Source organism: Athene cunicularia (genome assembly GCF_003259725.1).
Source record: "Athene cunicularia isolate RWA chromosome 2 unlocalized genomic scaffold, athCun1 chr2_part1, whole genome shotgun sequence".
In the NCBI taxonomy this organism is placed as follows: domain Eukaryota; kingdom Metazoa; phylum Chordata; class Aves; order Strigiformes; family Strigidae; genus Athene; species Athene cunicularia.
The window spans coordinates 91094777-91116747 of record NW_020799095.1 but is presented as its reverse complement, the minus strand read 5'-3'; the positions used below and the strand labels follow the sequence as shown (position 1 = coordinate 91116747).

At 36.9% G+C, this 21971-nt stretch overlaps 1 protein-coding gene across 2 annotated transcripts in view; it reads left to right on the top strand.

Annotated features, from left to right (window-relative positions):
- Positions 1-21971, top strand: part of ZNF407 (zinc finger protein 407) — a 348274-nt gene that overhangs the window by 220220 nt on the left and 106083 nt on the right. For both annotated transcript variants that reach the window (XM_026842626.1, XM_026842625.1), the window contains exon 7: positions 203-323. In XM_026842626.1, the coding sequence (XP_026698427.1) occupies positions 203-323 (121 nt within the window). The remainder of the gene's footprint in view (positions 1-202; positions 324-21971) is intronic.

The following is a 21971-nucleotide window of genomic DNA, read 5'->3' as shown; positions in this document are numbered from 1 at the left end:
CTGGCTACTGATGCATCATAGTGAGAATAGTATTTTGTAATTAATACATTGCATTTGGAAATTTATTTTGTATTTCTGGTTGTCATATATATATATACATAGACTAAAATGTATCTCAAGGGATGTGCCAGAAATCTAGACTTGTCAATCCTTTCCTGTTGATGAAAACTGATAATGCATATTTTCTCTTGTCACTTTCTAGGAGAGAAACCATTCAAATGTGATGAGTGTAACTTCGCTTCCACAACACAATCGCATCTGACACGACATAAGCGTGTCCATACTGGAGAAAAGCCTTACAGATGTCCCTGGTGTGACTACAGGTAATGAGTCATTAACTAAAGCATGATGAGAGAAGGGTTAAGGTGATCAGATGAGGTTCATTTGAAGTCACCAATAAAAATATATTGCCATTAAAACACCATCAGGGCAGCAGTAATTGCATATTAAATTAGGAGCTAAATTTAAAAACTTAGTCTTCAGTATTTAGGTATTACTTTATAAAGAAAAACAAATGATGGGAAACCTTTTAGTGGTAACACTGCAGTGCTAATGTTGAGTGTTTGTTTCACAGCTGCTCTAGTGTCTGTTAGAATTCTCCATGGTGAGGCCGCTTATCTGTATCGCCTTTTCAAATCAGTTGCAGTTTTGAAATTTTTCTCGGTTGAGTTGCAACCATTTCACCAAGAAAGGAAAAGTCCCCTAAAAGGCTTAGCAGCCTAAATACTCACCAGACACTTATTAGAAAGGGAAGCAACTGGAGCTGGTCACAGTGCTGCAGTCTTGTTTTTCTGCTCCAGTTTTCCTTCTCCATACCAGCAGGGTGTTTGGATGTAAACTGGCTGTAGGGTTGGTTGCATGGCGAGGTCTCCCATGTTGCAGCTATAAAACCCATCCTGTTACGGCAGTAGATTAAATTTTTAAAAAAATAACATGAATAGACAGTTAAGATTACTTCTGGTGCTCACCCGATGTGTCTTTTGTTCATCATAGACTACTTATTAAATGATCTCATATTGCTTCTTAAATCATTCTTAACTCTTCTTAAGCATACTTCTTCTACAGTCTTGAATACTTTTAATACCTTGCAGGGAAGTGGCTATTCTACTTGTACTATAAAGGAATCTGTAGAAGTTATTCATGACCAATTTGCAAGAGTTGATGTTCAAAAAGTTTTTAAAAAATCGGTATTATATTTGATAAATGGCATATGATTATGCAATTAGATGCATGTGCCGTGATGCATGCATGCAGGAGGAGAAAGTTAAACATTTGATTATACCACTATAGCATTTTTTTATTTTCTTTTAATGCTGAGCATACAACTTTAATGTTCTTTTAGTATAAGTTTTACTGTAGTTTCCTAAAACAAGATTATATAACAAAGCCTAGCCACTCTCATAATACCTGGTTTCATGCTATTTATGAGCTACTTTACACAAAGCTCCTGTACAGAAAGGTTCTGCAGTGATCATGTAGTTTCTGTAGAAAAATTTTTGTTGCATAGGTCTGTGCATGTGGAGCAAATGTTCTGTGAACTCTTCTGTAATTGAGCACCCATTAAATTACTGCTTAGAACTGCAAAGAACTTAATTCGATAACCTCAGAGGGGAGCTTACATTTCTGTGCTGCTACCTTAAGGGTCCCCCTTGCTTTTTTCTTTTCTTTTTTCCTTTTTAAAAAAAAAAAAAAAAAATTTATCTTTTTTTCCCTTTTATTTTTCATTTGTTAAATGGAAGGATTTCCATGAGTAAGTCATCTAAGAAAGAGAGGTGGGTTTGTGTTTGTCAGAGCGTTTGCATTAAAAGGTCTGTGTTGAGTGAAGTGAGAGCATAAGCAATAGTGTGACATGACGTGCTGTAATCAAAGTAAACGGAGTACAATCTTTGATGTTGCATGTTTGAGGTGGCTTAATCTTGCGGTCATCCACTTTAATAAACCATCTCAATTGGAAGGAATAGTCTTATTACAGAACTAGGTAGAGGTGGGTTACAGCGGGTATGAGCTCCTGGCTTGAAGACCCTAGAGACTGTGAGCCTCGTAGATGTGAATCAGTTTGCAGTTTGGGGTTTGTTACACACACGCAGTCAGTGGATGCAATTCCCTCACTCAGTATGACAAAATGCATAACTTTAATACTATGTTTAGTGAAAGGCAAGAGATCATTTTTCTTTGGATGGACAGTTTTCTGTATGGGATAGAAATTCCAAGAAATGACAAGTTTTTTACTAGTATTTTATTATATTGGAGGTTATTAGAGAAGAAGCAAACATAACTTATTTTATCAGGATTAACAAGAAACCTCTGAGCATCCCCTGCCTCTATATTATTAAAAAATAAATGTTTCAAGGTAATAGGATGTTAGTTCCCATCCCTTGCAGGCCAATTTTGACCTAATCTTTGGAGGCTGATCTCTACAGATACCAGCTGATGAAGCTTTGATTCTGCAGGAAATTTGTTCTGAGCTCAGCTGAAAAACATCTGGCAGGGATGCAGGAATCAGAGCTGTGCTGCTGCTGCAAGTTCATAGAGGCAGTGAGGCACTCTGTATAACTGCAGAGGAGCCAGGAGAGGGGCTGCTGTATTTATTAGTTCAGCAGTCCTGCTTGTGTGTGCCAGTTTCCAAAATCCTGGGATATTAGCCAGCCTTGCTGGCAAGTATATTTTTTTTCTCTCAATCCACCTCTCTCAATTTTTTTCTCTCCCTTTTTTTGTTTGAAAAATATAATTTTAAGGGAATCACATGTGCCTCTCTGTCAACTCACCCAGTACTATCTCTTTTCATGGAAAGGTATTAGTAATTCTGTAAATAATGTCCTTTACATCAGTTCAGCAGACGGTATGTACTCTTGTGAGTGTTGCCTACAGAAAACGTAAAATCAAGATTTTAAAATCTGCTGACCTAGTGGTAAAATTCACCCCCATGTCTAAGTAGTTGAGTTCTCACTGTGCTTCCCTCAGCTCAGCCCTGGCCCTGTAAATTCATCCAGACTATTTCAGATGTTGCTGTTTAGTGTTGCTTGGCAACTGCAGACTCTTTAATGACCCTTGGAGTTTCAGCGAGGTCAATATTCCTCATTTTGTGTACGGATATGGAGTAGAGTATTGTTGGTGTTACCATAAAGTCTCCTTTCACTGATAGGTGAAGTGATCTCTCTATTCTGTAAAGTAATTTGAGACACTTGAATTAAAAGAGTGTCTAAATACAAGGCATTTTAATTATTCCTGTTCAGCTCATCAGTGCTCAGAGGGTTCTTAGAGATTAATGATTTCAAGCTTTTCAGTTCTTTGGGAGGAAATTGTGAACAGTCATCCTGCAAAAACTCCTGCCAATCTAGTGAATGAAAGGCTAGCTAACCCTGGCTACGAGTACAGAAAGAAAGACTGTTACAAGAAACTACTCTGAATTTAGGGACTGTTATGAAAATCTGGATCACCTGTGACTGGAGAGTCATCTAGAGCAATTTTCATTTTGCTTTGTTTTGGTTGTTTGGGTTGTTTTTTTGCTTAGCAGCAAAAAACTGAAGTTAAATAGGCTGTAAGATACTATGGGAAAAAGATTGATTTTTGGCTGCATGGAACAGAAAAATGAATATATTCCTTATATAACCCACAGCATGAGAAATTCTTTTCTTAACTAGGAAAGGACATGAATGAATGTGGTTTTCTGAAGAGAACTATAACCTAGCATTTTTAGCTTTCAAATTATATATTCTCAATAGTATGCATATTCCCAAAAAGAAAATGGGAGATTTTGCTCGTTTTATTTTACCATGTTGCTTTTATAATCTGTTTATGGTTGTACTTAAATAGCCTTGCAAAAATTTTACCTTCCATCTCTACTTTTTATACTGTGACGGGTTGATATTTATTTTTGTCTAGATCTTTTGTATATTGATAACAAAGAAATGAACATCTCTTATTCTGTATAGCAGTATGCAACTTCTAGTAACTATTATAATTTGAAATTATATTTTCAGTCTAGTTTTTAGAATCTAATTCCTTTTGAAGGGAGAAAAATATAATATAAATATTCATAAGTTTAAAAATTTGCTTCTTAAGTGCTTTGTTTATATTTTTTACATTTGTGTTTTGAATTTAGGTTTGCCCTCTTTTGATAAGAACAGGCACAGTTTTCCTTTGCATTTACTTTTTCAAATCACACAGCATGTCTCTCCATCCCTAAGTCAGCGTGCTTTGTCATATAAAAATACTCATTCACCCCTAATTAATGTTCAACTTAATTTTATAATACAGAATTGGTCTCATAGGACCCTACACCACCATTACATATGCAATGCTTATTTTATATTTCTTAGTCGTTTAAAAAAGATGTGTTACGTGGCTGAACTTTTCAGATTACACAATGCTAGAGTTATACTGACAGCAATACTGTTTGCATTGGGTAGTGGGCATAGTAAGTTGTGAAGAGCCTCCTGAAACTGAATACCACCTGTGAGCTTCAACTGATTTCTAAATCTGTCAGTTGTATAGTCTGTGGCCAGACTTCTTAGGCGTCTGGATTTAACCTGATGTCAAGTGCTAAACCCTGATAAATCTGGTGATGTCAATGACAGATGCAGGTATACGGCATTTTCAAAAACTGAACTGGTTTTCTGCACATGTCTAACAAATTAGGAATCTCAATTTTAGTCATATGTTAGGCTTTAAATTGAACTCCCATTGGTACTGACTTCCCATGTAAGTATCACAGCTTCTGAGGCAAGTAATAATTTATGTTCATGGTGTGTATGTGTGAGGGGGATGTTTCAGTACAAAACGAGTCTGGATTGCATTGTTTTGCTGTGGGGGAGGCAAAAGGCAGAGCCCTGCTTCTCTCCCATAGTCAAATTTGTTGGTGTTCAGGACTCAGGAGGAACACTAGCATAGTTTTGTGACAGAGAAACAGTATTGCTACAACGTTAAGAATGTGGGACAGGTATAATATTAATGTACTTTGTGCCATCCCTGTGCTGTAGTTAAAGAAAATGACTGTCATGTCTCTGGAATTCTGGTTCCTTTTGCATAGAATACCCATGGTGGTGAGGGGAAGGAGGGAATGGGTGGCAAGATCCAGGGGTTTGCTTATGTTCTGCAGCCATAGATTAAGAGGGTTTAGAAGCTGTATAAAACAAACAGCCATGCCAGCAAAACAGCATTAATTCTGTAAATACACCTTTCTATAAAGTATATGACTTGTGAAGGATGTCTTACAAGACTGAGAATAAATAGCATACATTTTTAATATAATTATGTAAACTAAAATAAATATTTTACATTTATTATGCATAATAAAATAATTAGACAACATTCTGTAAGGGATTATGGCATCTGAAATTCCAACTGTGGAAGGATTCATTGCATATTTTCAGCAGCAGCAGCAGCATGACTTAGGGGGAGTGACTCCACAGGGGCTACTTTTCTTTTTTTGGACAGCATCCCTAGGGAGTTCCTATTTCCCTCTGACTTATAGTATCTGTTCATAGGTTGTAAAGACCAGTTTATAATACACTCCAGGATTTGCACCTAAGTCATAAGAATGTGCGAAGTAAGTGTTTTTTCTCTGTTTATTTTGGTGAATTTAATAACCTTTAGTTGTCTTGGTACGATTACATCAGCTGTGCAGTATTCCCTAGTTATAGCAAGGATAACTAGGGACTGCTTTAAGTGCTGAGGTAACAATATGTACTTATTCATAGCCAAACTGAAAGGCTGTTGAGGCAACTTCTACATAAAATGATGAAACAGTGTATTTATCATTAAAACGTTAACATTAATATGCTCTTTGTAACCAGTGAAATTTAATATGCATGTATAGGAAATAACTACGTTATACAACTGCATGGAACATTAGGCTGATGAGGACTCCGAGTGGCAACCACCACTGCACTATGGAAAAACACTTTTTTATATGTATCACAAAGGCAGAATTAGGCAAAATAAGCACATATACTTTGTACTAATAAGAAATTGCTAAAGCAAATAATGCAGGCATGTAATAGAGCAAACTGGGCCTTCAGGAAACACTTAAGATTCTATTGTGATCAGCAGCAGGAGTTGAGTATATCCAGTGCCTTGTGCTAGCAGACTTATAAACAAATAAAAATAGAAGTTTAGAGAGGCATTCTGTCAGAGCATAGGCACGGTTCCCAGATGCAAACTTCTCAGAATATTATTCGGTCCCTATTTTTTAATAAACTTTCAGATAAAATATTTGGTAATATTTCTACTAATCTGAAATAAAAGTATGCTGTAGCATTTAAGTCTATAAAAGAAAAATAATCTGAAATAAAATTCAGATACAGCCGCAAAACCACTTTATTCTAGTGAATACATGGCATACAAAACAATAGTTAGTATTACTCCTTTATGATGTTTCTGTTGCTTAATAAAACTTTTTATATTCACCTAAGTTATAGCAAATAGTTCACATGGTAAACTCAGAATAAAAATATGCATGTGATAGTGCAAAATGCAGATCAGCTATCACGTTAACCAAGATACTTGACTTCATATGTGGTTCCTAACATTCAGAAACTTGTAGAGCCAGAGAGCATGCAAATAATGATATGGTCCTCTCTGGGAGTTGTGTATGCTGTCTGCACTAACTGAGAGATCCTGTCTGCAATTTTGGAGAATCATTTTGGCGGTAGCGTATAAAAGTACTTAAACTCCCTCTCTCGCAGCTCTCCATGTTCTCCCTGCCAGATGCCAATATCACTGCATGGACTGCTTAGAGAATATATGCTTATTAGCAAACATGATTGTTTCTTATAAAAACACATATAGGTACCTACACAGACAAATATATTGGTGTATGTAGACTTGATGGTTATGGTCCACAACGAAATTGCCTTGTTAAGAGTCTTTTGCACAGCATGCAATAATATAGTCACTTTGTGAAGTCCTTTGCTTTCTGTATTTTTAATTTATAGCATACAGTAAATGCACTCTACTTGTTGGAAGGGTAATATGGATTTTTTATTTATTTTAATAATACTTACTCTTTACAGTATGGAAATCCATCAATAATTCCATGGGCATTGGTAACTCAAGCTTCTTCTGTGGTTTGTTTTGTGTGGTTTTTTTTTTTGTCTGTTTGGTTTTTTTTTTGTTTTGTTTTCTTTTTGATTTATTCCTGTTTCCCAATGTTTCTTCCTCTGGTCACTCTAAAGAAGAGGAATTTAAAATTGTCTTTTTAATTCAGTGAATCTGTGATTCTCATGCTAACACTCTGTCTGAACTTGGGACTTTAAGGATCTCCCCAAGTATCTTTCAACCAGTGATGCAATTGCAAGTATTGATAATACTATTCTAACATTATTTTAGATTGAGTCCTTTGAAGAACAACTTTTAAGCCTAAATGCCATGCTAAATTACACAGGGGTGACCACTGAGTTTAATGTTACTGAGCCATGCAGCCATTTTGACATCAATGTAAAAATTCCTATATAGTTTTAACTTCTGACAGCTTCCCTCTGTGATGCTAGCTCAGTGCTCTATCAGTTTGTTCACACTTTGATTTAAATTCTGCAAAAACATTCTCAGTTTCCTGATTTCTTTCAGTAGTTACTGTCTCCCCCTTGCTGTTCAATCTGAGCTTTGTCCCTAAACTTTTCTTCTTATTCAGCCTCTCTCCTGCTGTACTGATGCTCCCTTTTTTGAACCAGAGTTCATCACACTTAACTCAAAACCTGAAGCATTGGTGTTTAGGAAATAAGAATAAGACCACTTCATGCAGTGAACGGATTAATGTAACTAATTACCACATTTTATCTTCTGCCTGTCCTCACACTTCTTTCTCCCTATCACATGCAATCATCACTGTCTTATCTATTCCTCATTCTTAAGGAGCATAAATATGTTATAATAAATATATTTCATATTTAATATATAGGTAATTAATGTTTATAAATTTGGAACACCGGCATATATTTCAAACTAAAATAATCTTAAGTAGTTTGTATTTTGATAGTAAATAAAATTTTAGTACTAATGTCAAGATGAATGTCAAGGCTATGGTCTTAATATAGCTTTTAGTAACAAAAAAGACTTGTAATTTCCTGTTCTTACAGTGCTTCTGATAAAACTGTACAGTGAAGAATTTTTATGTCTACAAATAAACTTTCATTTTTTAGAATAATTTGATCTAAAAATAGTCATTGGCATCATAACTTAATTGATATGACCCTTTTAGGTAAAAAGTAGTTTAAAAAAAGGCTAAAGTGACTATATATGTTTTCTTTGCCTTTGCCTGTTAAAACAGAATAAAAAAATAAACATGTTAGTTTCTTTTTGCTATTCCTTAATCCCCAATCCAGTCATAAAAGGGCCAAAGCTGTCTTTGGGGGTGGTCAAATCTACAAGGAATTATTATTATTATTATTATTATTATTATTATTATTATTATTATTATTATTATTATTATTATTATTATTATTATTATTATTATTGCTAACTATCAGATAATTATCTGGCTGATAGCTAGCACTCTGAAAATATTTTGGGAGTATTACAGGCCTTCAAGATGAAGTTTATAGACAGTAGCCTGTTGTGTTACATGTGGTTTATTCTCTAGGCAATATGAATACTATCGTGTAAAGAAGCTTCTGTGTTAATGCTGTCTTTATGACAACCTTCCCTCTTCCTTCTTCATACATGACATACAAAACAGCGTGAAATGTTGGGAAGTGACAGAAGACAAATTCAGTTCAGAAGTGGTTCCAGAAAGAGGTGTAGCCTAGTGCAAAGGAGGGGAAAGGGAAAGATTTTTTTTATTTGCCTTTAACGGCTGATGAGAGAAAGAAAAAAATTTTGAATAGAAAGTAAAGGAAGGAGAGAAGAGATAAAACCTGAGCTTTTCTGCTTGAGAAAAACTTGCTACTTAGATACTTCTAGTGCATTAAAATTGTTCAGCAGTTTTCCAAATAAATATGGCTTTATTAGAATTTTCAGATTTATTGAAGCTAAATAAAATCACTTGCTCATTCCAGCAGAGTTGCCCTTGTCCCTGTGACAGCTTCTGCACAAATTTCTCAGAGCTGTACACTGGGGCACTTTGGGAACACAGGCACTAAAGCCTCTGCCTCCACCACAAGGCTCCCTGCCTCAAAAGTGGAAGTCATGGGCTCCATGCACCAGACCTGCACCTTTGCAGTGTGACTGGAGGGTGTTTTCCAGTGGCAACAATACGATATGGTGGGATTGAAGCTCTGGGGCAGAGTGACGTCTGGGGTTTGGGAGGCTGTGCTCTTGGCCACCCTTTCCCCAGTGTGGTGGAGAACCCCTATGGGCCAAAAGCCCACCTCTGAGATCTTCAGCTCTTTAGACAATCTGCTTTGGAGACAGAGGCATCAGAGATTTGGGAGCCCAGAGTTTCTGGGATGTTGCTTCACAACCTATGGGTTCAAAGCTGCTGCTTAGGTTTGGCTAGTAAAGGCCTTGGCAGGACCTGGAGAGCTTGCCTCAAGGTTTGCATGCACTCCATACCACCAGTAGTCTTTTCTCGTTCCTGAGCTGCTGGGAGAAGGCAGTGTGTTCCCTGTAAGAAAATGTGGTGTAGGGAGGACAAGCCATTTAGTAGACTAAATATATATATATTTATTATTTATATATATTTATATGTATACTATATTTAGTTTGCCTTCCCTAACAGCATTTTGCAGACTCTGTTGTATGATACTCTTCTCATAAGTCATGGATCAGGGATGTATTTCACTTGAGGCTGTACTTACAAAGAGGCAGTCTGAAGAGGAGCCTATTGTCCAAGTAACTTATTAAGTTGCTTGTTAGAACTATTTTGTCCCTGATTGGGATGGTCATTGTGGTTTTGCTAGGCCTGTTTAGGTCTGAATTAGCAGGTGTAGATATTGCTGAGATTTCTTAGGGTCTTGTTTTATAAAAGATGGCATATAAAGCCCTCAGTTTTGCTGTTGCAAGTGATGGAGTCATGCTCTGGTGTTATTATTCTTGGTTTTGTGGGAGGTTTTTATACCACTTAAGAAAAATCTCAAAAATATTTGCACATGCCAGGTGGTGGTCAGTTAACATTTGAGTTTCCAGTTTCCTTTCTGTCTAGTAAAAACGCAAGAGTGGTGGTAGTAGCATTCATCCAATTTGTTTATTATATTAGGTTGGCTTGTTTCACTTTTGTCTTTAACCTATTGCATACTACATATACCTGAATTTTGTGCTTTAATTATTTTTAGATGTGTTCTTTTAGTAATGGAAAAATAATTAAGGGAAAAAAGCAGAATCCAAAATGTATATGAAAAAGGTTGTTCTGCATTCTTGTATGCCTTGGGTGAGAGCTATTACTTTTCATTTTACATCCTCAGAGAAAAGGTAAGGTCTGTACAGCACTCCTCATCTTCCCCTCACAGATTATACATACTGAGGATTAGTGTGCTGGAGGAAACAAGCTGGTGTAACGCTATTCTCCTCTCTTCCACCCCTGTGAGTGGGGGGGATTGGAGTGGAGACATGCCTCAATATTTCCCCACCTCCTGTAAATAAACTGAAATAGGGAGGTAATGGGAGTTGAGAGGGATAGGAAATAGCTGCTGCTCTTCATAGCCTGAGAGCAAACTGATTTTTCTTCCTGAAATAAAGAGGAGGTTGTGAAGTGACTTTTGACTCTCAAAGACTGCCCAGATCTCCCTGGTGCTCCCAGGATTGGTAGCACAGCTGCAGGTTGCTGTGGACCTCAGGCCAGCTGACCTCCAGTATTCGTTTTAACTTCCACTTAGGCAAATTGCCCAGTTCACCATGTTTCCTAGAATATAGGTCTATAAATGCATATATGCATATTTTTAAATAATACTTTAAAGTAACACTTCTGATGTTCTTCAGTATTGCTATCTTTTCATATTTTTAGCGGTTATTATTTAAAAAACACACAACTAGAAACTCTGCAGTTCATTATACTGTAAAATTATTTGTGTTATAATCCTATAAATACATCAAGTGGTTCTAGTGACATTATGAACTGCCTGAACATCACCCTACTAGTCTGTTGTCATATTACTGGTACCCCTTAAACTATATAGTATTTACAACTTTATATTTGTAACTTCAGTGCAGTCTCCTTCAATCCCCTGTTCAAGATACTTATGGATTCTCTCTAAAAACTCTAGTCAAGGATGTAATTTGTTCTGCTAGAAATCCCATGTGGAACATCTTCCCATACTGAGCTTCCTCAAAACATTCTGTTGAAATTTTGCATGCAGAGTCTACAGGGCAATCTATACTTAAAATAATTTTGAAGTTGTAGAAGGTATTATGAGTATCAAAATGAATTCTTAAGTTCTGATGATTTTTCACGCATCTTTTTGTTAACAAGCTCTTGGTAAAATACAGAGAGCCTTTTCCATTAGCAAATTTTGGAGATATCTGCTACAGGTATTTTAATATATATATATAAAAATTAGTAATTTGTTTTCTTTTCAGGAAAGAGATGTGTCTTTAGTTCAAAAAGGCTATTTTTATAAATCAGTTGACGAGGATTGATTTTTAGCCTGATGTCCCTAACTTATTCTGAGACTTGCACCAGCCCATCCATCCATCTTCTGTCAGTTTCTTTAATAACTTTTTAAGCTGTTGGCCAGTTTCAGTCAAAACTGACACCCCATTGTAGTTGCTGAGATAATTTAAGTTCCGACATCTTTCCTGAAAGAGGTGGATGAGGAGAGAAAAAAAATCAGAAGTGCTTTCTTTGGCATTCTTTTGTTTTCTTTAGGTCATTTACTGATGAACTGTGACATAATGCATAGGTCTAGATAGATGTATTTACATGAGGAAAAGAATCAAAGTTTGAACAAATGCTAAGTTCTTTTTACCTGATTTTATGATGTTGAGCATCCACAAATTCTCATCTCACATGGGGTCCAGTGGCTCTGTACCTATTTAGAATTCAGCCTCTTCATTTAGGTGACTAAATGTGACTTTCATCACATTTTAATTTGAATTTTAATTACTCAGCCTTTTAGATTTTGATCAGCACTAATAAATTATAGCACAGTCATCTTATACGGTATTTAGCTGATTGATTTTTGTATGCTAAAATGTAGGCATTTTGAGGAGCAATAAAAATACTTTCAAGTAGAAGAAAGATTTCAAAGACAAAGGAATATGTACCAGATTTGTTCAAGTCTGTGTCAGACCATAAAGGGAAGACTTAAATCTGAGCCCTTGCAAGGGCAGAGCAAGTGGCTGCTATCCATTCTATTTAAATAAATGCAACAACATCAAGTCAGGTAATCAGCTTCAGCCAGTGAGTGCAGGTTTTGGGAACTGCTGTGTGTTGCCTGGTGGTGGTGCAAGAGGTGAGAGATGAGTGTAGACTTTTGGGTGACGCTAGCTCTGTTAGTGCTCTAGGTTGCAAAAGTGTATTCTGAAAGGCAAATATAGCTTTTGTTTGTTCTAGCTGAGTTCTTGTCCACCTGCATCTGTACTTGGCTTCCTTCTTTATGTTTGGATCTCTCTTCCCTCAGAAGAGTACAACGTAATATCAAGAGAATCTTTATTTTCTTTTCCTGCTCTGAAGTGCCCATTTTTAGTTTCAGTTCACTAGTAGCATGGCAGGAGTACTGTAACAGAAAGGGTTATAACTAAGCCCCTCTTCATCTAAACATCTCTACTCCATAGCTCGATTGGGAGTCAGCACTCACTGGCTGGATGGTGTGTATTGTCATGGGGTCAATACTATAAAAGAAAAATTAAGGCAGTGGATAAAGTCCTGGCCCCACTGATGTTCATCAGGTCACCTCCGTGTCCTCAGTGAAGTGACAATTCCCTGCCTGTCATGAAGTACTTGCTTCTTAAGAGAGAAATGGAAAACCAGGAAGTAGGCAACACCTTCCACAAGACTTTCTATCCTAAACAGTAAAAAAGTTAAACTAGGCCAATAGATTGTGGCATCACGTACCTTCAAGTTTGCATTCAGCTTTGCAGAGAGGATCCCAATCCCGTAAATCATGACAAACCCCATCTAAATCCAAAAGCAGCTACTCCTTTAGGAGTTTCTGTTTTTCAGTTCCCTCTCTACTGAGTTTGCAATTTCTTGCACAACCTAAGTGAAATCATAAGGCATGCTCAGAAATGTCTGTCCTGGGGAGATGGGTGTCTCTGCCTCAAGACTGTTGGTATACCTTTTAGGTTAACAGGTTCCTATTCCTGTGTTCTTATGTATTTGTTAGAGGTCTGAATATTAATTATTAATTAATAATGGCAGTGCTGTCCACAACCTGATTCTAGTTATTGTTTAGGATTCTCAGATGAGGACACAGAATAGGGGGTTGGGAGCTTGTTTGTTTAGATTTTGTAGCAAAGTTATATGGGGAACATAACTGAAAACAGAACTGAAAACAGAAAAACAATTCTGAAAACAGGGATTAGATCTGGTTTTGGCTCCTGGCAACTCTTCCGTTGGAAGAGTTTCAAGAAGAAAGGGTATGTGTAGCTAAATACACTTTCCTGGGACATGGGAGAACAGGATTCAGCCTTCCTCAAGATAAGGGAAGCCCAAAATCAGAAGATCTACTTCCTAGAATAGTGCCTTAATTTCTAGAAAGTTAGGGACACCAGTGTTTCCTTTTCCTGAGCAGATGAGAGCTTTTGATGTTTCATATTGGCTACCTACACCCTCTTTAGAAAAAATAGACACCGAATTTAAGCAGATCATGAGACCTCCATTAGTTTTTTCTTATCTTCGCTAGTTTTATTGGGAATTTGAATGGTTATGGAGGAGAGGCCAAGTTTCCTTTTAGTACTGTCATGCCCAACAGTGCACCTAAATGAGACAGAAGCTTATTTCTACCCAGTTTTATTGATGCCCTGCCTCCCAAACCTATCACTACTCTTGCCTATTTTCTGATTATCGTATCCTTTTCAATGATTAGATTGTCATTTTTCGGAGTTCAAGATGATTTTTCTGTTTGTTTGGCCATGCAGTGAGTGACGTAACGTCATTCTGTTGTGCTATCCTATAAAGTCAATACACTGTGCAGTGGGAACATACCAGCTTTATTGGAGCCAGTTTCTGCATCACAAACATAGGATTGCATTTCACCGTAGGAGTATAGGAAGGCCTGTACCCTTATGGTAAAACTTTACTGTTGCCAAGACTGTGATACTGTTTAATGACAAAGACCTCAGAGAAGCTGAACAGCTGGGAGCCTGCATTAAACTGAAGTGCAGTGTCAGTGCCTAATTCCCATAGTTTCCTTAGAAAATCTCATCTCTCATTTCTAGAACTAGTAATCCAATACCTTTCACGAGAACTAAATACATATAAATAGAATTTTTCAAATACATGTGTAGTGTTAAGTGTTGTCAGGATCAGCCTTGGCTGTTTTAGTCTGGTGTCGGTTTTAAACCCGACTTTCAAATATGTGTGTCTCTAAATGCTTTTCTGTGTGCATTCTTTGCTTTGTTTTGCTTTTTGAGATCATGTCGTTACAGAAGAAAAGGTAGTACTGGAAGCAATGCATCTTGGAATGCAAGTGGAACTATTTAGAGTCTTTTCTTTAAAGCACAGCTTCTTGATCTATAATATTTAGAAAAAAACGATATCAGGATATTATGAGCTATATTCTTCTCGTGCTATTCACTTCATGTTAGTAAGCTGCTGTTCTGTAAACTCTTGGAAATAGCCCTGGAACATACAGACTACTTCCATTGCAGAATCAAAACAAATTCTTTATGCATCTGATAACAAAAAGACAAATACATATATACATATATATATAGTTTTCTTCCTAAATTTCTATTATTTACTTAATTTATGTTTACTTTTAGGAAAATACTTGTATTATTTATAATAGTTATACTGTAAACTCTTGTGGCCTTTAAAGAGGTATGTGGTTTAATGACCTCAAAGAATTGTTTTACAAGAGTACTGTGGTATTTTTAGAATGAGTGCTTAGTTAAAATAGTCACTAAGGGCATGTTATTCACATAGACATCTTTTGTACAAAACGTATGTGTTTTTTATTATCTATGCATTCTAACTTGATTCAGTAATGTACCTTTGTATACATACATATAACATTAAACGTATGAATAGGTCCAGTTGTTCTAAAGTTAGTTGTGTTTCCTTGAATAATGTACTGAATTAGCCCTTTAAGAACTATATTACTGTGATGCAAAATAGATTCACAAGAACCGTTTGGTTTTATATAAAAGGTGAGGAGTGCAGGGTTTTTTTTGGTGGGGTTTTTTTTTAGTTTAAGAGTGGAATATATGTTTTCTTTAGCTGTAAAAGCACAATCAAGGCAACATGATAAGTGAGTCAGTGTTGTAAAAGTAAAACTAATTTTGCCTTCACTCACATGAGCTATAGAAGGAGGAAGCTTTATTGTCCCTGGGAAGGTGATAAGGCAGAGTAATTGTATATTATACTGTCCTGGAACATCTGCCTGAAGACTGTTGGAGCAATTCATCTATCATGGACGATACAGCATGTTTTGTCTTTCTGCTTTAACCCATCCCCACTGCTGGCCTGCACGAAGGTTTTGATAGGGACTGTGCCTGGGCTGGGGCTCACATTAATCAGTCCCCTTGTTCAACACTCCAGCTGACATAATTACAACCTGCGCACAGCAGTTATTCAAGTCGAGTCCTTGTCACTCGTGGTGCGAAACTACACAGCTCAGATCCCGAAGGAGATTGCCTTATCACACAGAACAAGGGCTCACAGGAGTTGAAGAGAATAGAAATGGGAAAATGTCTTCCGGGAGTACTATATATTCCTTTAAAATAAGACATTTGAGAGACTTACAAGGGACAAAGAGAAGCATTGTGCAAGGTCTGAAATGAACAGGTTATTATTTTTAAAAGGATTACACAGGCCATTTTTGTGAAATGGACATGGATTATTAAATAAATTCAGTGGTCTCTCTCTCTTATCATTCAGTGACTCTGCCCTATTAGTTTTCCTCAGAAGTGATAAAATAGTTTTTGACTTGTATAAGCTTTAAGTATCTCTCAGTAGAAATCATCAGAACACAACTAATAAAAGTGCACATATTATATCAGTAAAATTGGCACACACATAAGGGGAGATCTGCAAGGATCAGAGTTAAGGGTGAAGGAAGAAGCATGCAAAAGGGTTTTCGAAGATGAGCAAGTTCATTAGTTTCTACTGTAGTATGATACAGGAATGTGAAAGATGAAGCCAAAGAACAAGTTTCATATTTTACCGTTTTTCCTTCTTTTCATGTTAACCCTGTGTGGGGAAAAAAGGCAGATCCGTAACACCATGTATACTAAATGAAAGAAGTTTATTTTCATGTAATATGATGGGGTTTATTTTTATGTTGTTTGGTTTTTGTTTTTGTTTTTTTTTAAGACAGAACATTTGCATACATGGTCATAGGCTAATTTATTTGGCATTGGTCTATAAAATTCCTCAAAATGACAGAATTTCATTGGCATTCAGAAGGCTTTTCCCTGGTGTTAATTTTTTTTTCTTCCTGGGTACTAGATCAGCTTTTTAAAGCAATACCACTCAGGCAGTTCCTGTTCTTCTCAACCAGTAGATTTGCAGTGTTGCCCTGATTTCTCATCTAGTTAAAATACTGTGTCTAATATTTAGACATAATTGTGTATAGTTGAAAGAACAGTAATAATTTATCTGTTCTGGGTGGTCCAATTTTAAGTTAATACTTTTACAAGACAGCTTATCTGGGACTAATCTAAGTCTAAAGTAGACGTGCTAGAAACTGTGTTATACATTTTATTCTGTATAAATGCACTAGGTATGCTAGATAAATCAAATACATAATTCAGTACTTCCATTCAACAGTATTCCATTTCAGTATTTCTTGGTGAAGTGCACAGCACATTGAACTTGATGTGTAGGTTTACTGTGAAAATCTAGCTACATGAAAACTGCCATTTCTTACTGAGCAGCAGGGCGTCCTTGTAGGGAAATGTACTCTTGTAGGAACAAAAATTAAGTTTTGCTTGCTCCCTACTCTTAAAACCAGTTCTCCTGGGGTGAATGATGACTCTGAAGTAAGCTCAAAGTACAGAGCCAAATGCTGCATTTACTTATATTTGTGCAGACAATGGCATTATGAGGACATAATCTGAAGAGAAAGATGTTTCTCCAATATATACTTTCAAGGCAGATTTTAGATCAGATAATCAATCATACCTCCAACTAAAGAACCAAATTTGACTTTCAGAACCTAAGATGATTTTACAGTATTGACAGCCAGGAAGAATATATTTTAATTTGCAGACTGAACAAATTTCCATGACATCATGGAAACACAATAAGTGTCTGACCTCACAATGACATTTTTCAGGCTTAAACTGTACTTCTTCTAGACTTAGAGCCCAGGAAGAGCCTTAAGCTCAGCTAGTCTGACCTTCTGCATAAAACAAACTGCAGTTTTTTTCCGGTTTGCTCTTTATTGAGCCTCTTGCATTTGACTAAATTTTATTGTCTGGAAAGACATTCACATTTGATCTGAAAACGTCCAAAGTTGGAGAACCCACTCCCCTTGAGTGAAAGGTTAATTGCTCTAAGTGTTGAAGAAACTGTGCTTTATTTCTCATTTGAATTTGACTGTAACTTGTAGTCATTGGTTTTGGTTTTATTACAAGTTTTCTCTAAGTTAAGGTGTCCCTTAATCACACATTTATTCTCTGTTAAATTACTCATGCCCCAAGCTCAAGTGTAGTAAGCAAAACAGAGTTTTTCTTTAAGTGTTTTGGAGTTTCTTTCCCCTTAACTTGTATTTCTATTTACAATCCTTTTGTGGCTGTTTGTTTCCTTTTTAAAATGTAGGCAGTAATAGGGGAAGTAGATATTCTAGAATTAGTTTCTCCAGTGTCATGAAAATAACATGACATCCTTTCATTTGCTTGCTACTTCCTTGCTTATACATCTAAAGGTGACATGGGACCTTTCTGCTTATAGCATCGTATTGGAAGCTCACATTAAACTGCTAGTCCACTAATCCCTAAGTCATTTTCAATGTCACAGCTTTTCATAGTGTTCTCGCATTCTGTAAGTTACTTGCCTGCGTTGTGCAAAGGTGGGAGACCTAACGTGTAGTTGTATGTGTATGTGTCTTGATTGAATGGGCCTAGCTTGTGAAACTGCTCTGTATGACTGCAGTGTCATGATTATTAATCATGCTACCAATTACAGTGTCATCTGCAAATTTTATTAGCAGGGATTTTATATATACATTTGGCATGCATAACAAAAGTGAATCTTTCAGACAATTAATGCTTATTACATTGATAAATTGGAACATTTGAAATGGGAAAAAAATGCCCATCTCTTTTTTTGCATGAGGGGTTGGGGCTGGGATAGGGCAAGAAGAAGCAGTGTATTAGCATTAAAAAAAAAACTACTTTGAGCAGAGATCGTACAGACCACAGTGCCCTGGGTATGAATCCAGGCTGCAAAGCAACAGGATCTGCCCTCTAGGGACCTGTGTTGTCACTAAAATGGCTGAAGGAACTGACACAAAGGCCAGTTGGAAGAAGTACCATCTGCATCTGAGATTGACAGGCAGCCTTTAGGGTCTGTTGCTATCATTTCTGACTCTGGCAACATTAGGAGTCTAGTTTTATCTTGTGCAGCTTATAGATTCCACACCCTTTCTTAGGCTCCATCTGCACTTTTATATTTGTGAAAATACTTTATGGGTTCCTGAGGATATACAAACAGATTCTACAGAATTGTTCGGTTACTTTATGTGGTCATTAAAAGAAGTACAATAGGGAAAAAATTGATGTTGAAAGGAAATGTGTGTCTTCAATTAAATTCATCCTAGCTTTTTTAAAAAATGAATGTTTTCCATGGCCTCATTTCAGCAAGGTATTTGATCATGTACATAAATTTAAGCTTGTGAGTCATTCTTTTGAAGTCAATGGGGCTGCTTGTACTTAAGCTGCACAAGTACGTAAGTACCTTGCTAAATCAGGGCCTATGATACTTAAAGCCCGGTCTTCATCCTTACACCACTGCAGAGATGCTGTTTCTCAGACCAACTTCTCTTTTATGCCATCTGCTCCAACAAGAAAGGAAAGGCGGGGGGAGGAAGCCCATGAACAATGGAGTGATTATTCTCAGTTACTGTGAAATAGATGAACTCCACCTGCTATTTCTGCCACTTAAACCTTGGCTGACACGATGCAGCAGTGCACTGTGCACAGCAGACCTCTGCATCCCTCATGCTGCAGGCAGGTGAATCCAGAGGGCCCTTGAGCCAGGCCATTACAGAGCCCACTCTGCCTGCAGCGAGGCAGAAGCCAGAGTTCTAGCAAATGTTATGAAGAGTTTTCAGTAGCAGATCAGTCCTGTGAAAAATTGCTTTTTTTTGCTTTTGCCTTTTTTTTTTTCTTTTCCAGTTAGTAGAAGGAGAAGCTGAGGCACTCTCCCAAAGAGCTGCTTGGGCAGACTCAGAAGCTGAGCAGCCCAGCTCTGCACGGCACCTCTGGGCCGGTGGGGACCACAGTACAGGTCGAAACCCGAGGCACATCTCCCTGCCTTTCCACCTGCTCCTCCCAAGACTAGTAGCTTGGACATAATTTGCAGGGTTCTGTCTAAAAGGTTCCTCTTTCTTTCTTTTCCTTTAGAAAGCAGAATTAATTGATGCATTTAAAGCAAGAAGCCATTATTTCTTTGGAAGCAGAGATTTCTTTTTTTTTTTTTTCTGAAAAAAATCAGGTTTTCTTTCTGTTGTGAAGTGTGTTGTGAACTAAACTTTTTTTCAGGAAGATAATCTGACTGAAAAATTCATTAATAAATCTAGATGCCAGACCTGGTTTTATACTTTAGTGGTTATTCACTGTGCAGCACTGTATAGCCTAACCATCTTTACAGATTCCTCAGAGGTGAACAAGACTAGAGTACATCACTTCTTATTTCCCTTCAGAATCTCTAATTACCCTGATTTTGCCTTTAGAAGCATGCATTTTGACTATCAACTCCTTGTATCACACGTTTGTAATGATCAATTATTTGAAATTGGGAATTTTTATTCCAATACATTGTAAATATAACAGAAGATCTGTGGCCAGATTATAATTTGGACATGCCAGTCTGCTGAATGGAGCTGAGACACAATCGGTAATTATCAATCTTCCATCATTTTCAGTGCTGACACACAAGTTTTTGCTGCTTTCCTACAGGGCTCTGCTACTTTTTAGCAGCCAGCGTAGGACATCTGTCACACATACTGTATGTCATAACAAATAGATCATTACAGAAAAAAATGCAAAGCTATAAATGTAGAAAAACAGAAAACATTACGATTATTATCCCTGGGTGTTACTATAATACTGTCAGAATAAATCCCAAATACATTTTTATTATTTTCTTTGTGAAACTGACTGTAACATAAAATCTCTTCAAAACATGTAAATGTAGTGTACTCTCTTTTATGGCTACTTCATATTTTATGATTGGCAATGCATGCAGTACACAGCAGTACATGTATAACACGGCAATACACGCGCTCACCAGATTGTCAGGCATGCATTTTATGATACTGCGAATGTGTATTTCAGTCAGCTTATTTTGGTATGGTTGAAAAGCATCAGCTGTGGGCAAATGTTCACTGCAGAAACAGCTCCAGTAGTAAAGACATTGCTGTCCCCCAGGAGTTTGTTGCCACTGTCCACCAGAGGTCTTTATGAACAGCATAGGGAGATGTTTTCCAGCAGTGACACAGGCAGAACTGAGCTGGCACTGGGTACGTTGGAGCTGACCCTCTGAGTTCCCATGGAGCAATGTGCTGCTAATTCTGGCAATAGTATCATGAGTCACTTGATAATTGAGGTTGGTTGTGGAGTGCTAGCACTTGTATTCATGTGATTGTTTCCCCAGTCATTTAAAACCTAAATAAAGCTAGATTTTTTGGTTTTAAAGGAAAAGAACAAGGAAAAGTGACCCAGGTGTATGCCAGTAATAAGATGACTGAGAAAAAGTACCACCATTCTCATATATATATATATATATATATATATATGTATATATATATGGGTATTAATGTATAATTACAGGTTTTTGTTAGTTTCAATATTCTTCAGAATGTATTTTTGCTATGATGTTTTGATATTTTTTTATTATTTCTTGTTCAATACTCTGTTGACCTGTAGCACTGAGGAGGTAAGCCAATACTTTAATTTTTTAAATTGTGATTTGAACTGAATGTCAGTGGTATATGCAGATTGTGTATAATGTTGTAGCTAGTTTGCGTAAACTGGCAATCAGTTTGTTTTATTTTAAAAACAGAAATGTAGATAATTCTTGAGTATGCCGGGAAGAATTTTTGGCTGGTTTGTTTGTCTGGGTTTTTGCTTAGTAGAAGTTGGGCAGAGTGACTGTCATTGTGAACATTTTGATTGAATAAGCCTGTTTGTATAATGTAATTACCACAGATTGAGGTATTTGTTTCTTTCCTGTCAAGAAAACATTGCCCGTTAGGTTGTTTACCATCACTTTACTGAATGCTAGTTTTCATACAGTTTAATGCAAGTAAGAAATAAAGGCAGACTAGAAGGGTTGTATTTTGGGAAGCAGTAATGCTGAAAAAAACCCTGAAAGGTCCCTGCATTTAAATGAGTGAACAGAAGCTCTTGGTCCTTTGAGGAGTGTCCAGGAGCTCCGAGAACTCCTGTCTGGAACTGGAAAACGCTGAGCACAGGGAATGTTGTGGCATCCATGTGTGCAGCACTGAAATGTGCTCTAGTATTCAAAGCTTAAAACACTTTTTACCATTGAAAAGCATTTAGGAAGAATCTGATGGTTTCCCAAAGTAAGATGAAAGGAACTGGGTGTCTCTAGTTCATCCACTAGAGGTCCAGGTAGCAGAGGATTCTTCAGCTGAACAAGATGTGTTGAAATGTAGCACTCTGTTAGCTGGATACAGGAGTATAAGAAATAGGACAGTTTGTAAAAGTGAGAGTGATCAAATATAGAGTAATTTGCTTATGATTTCAAT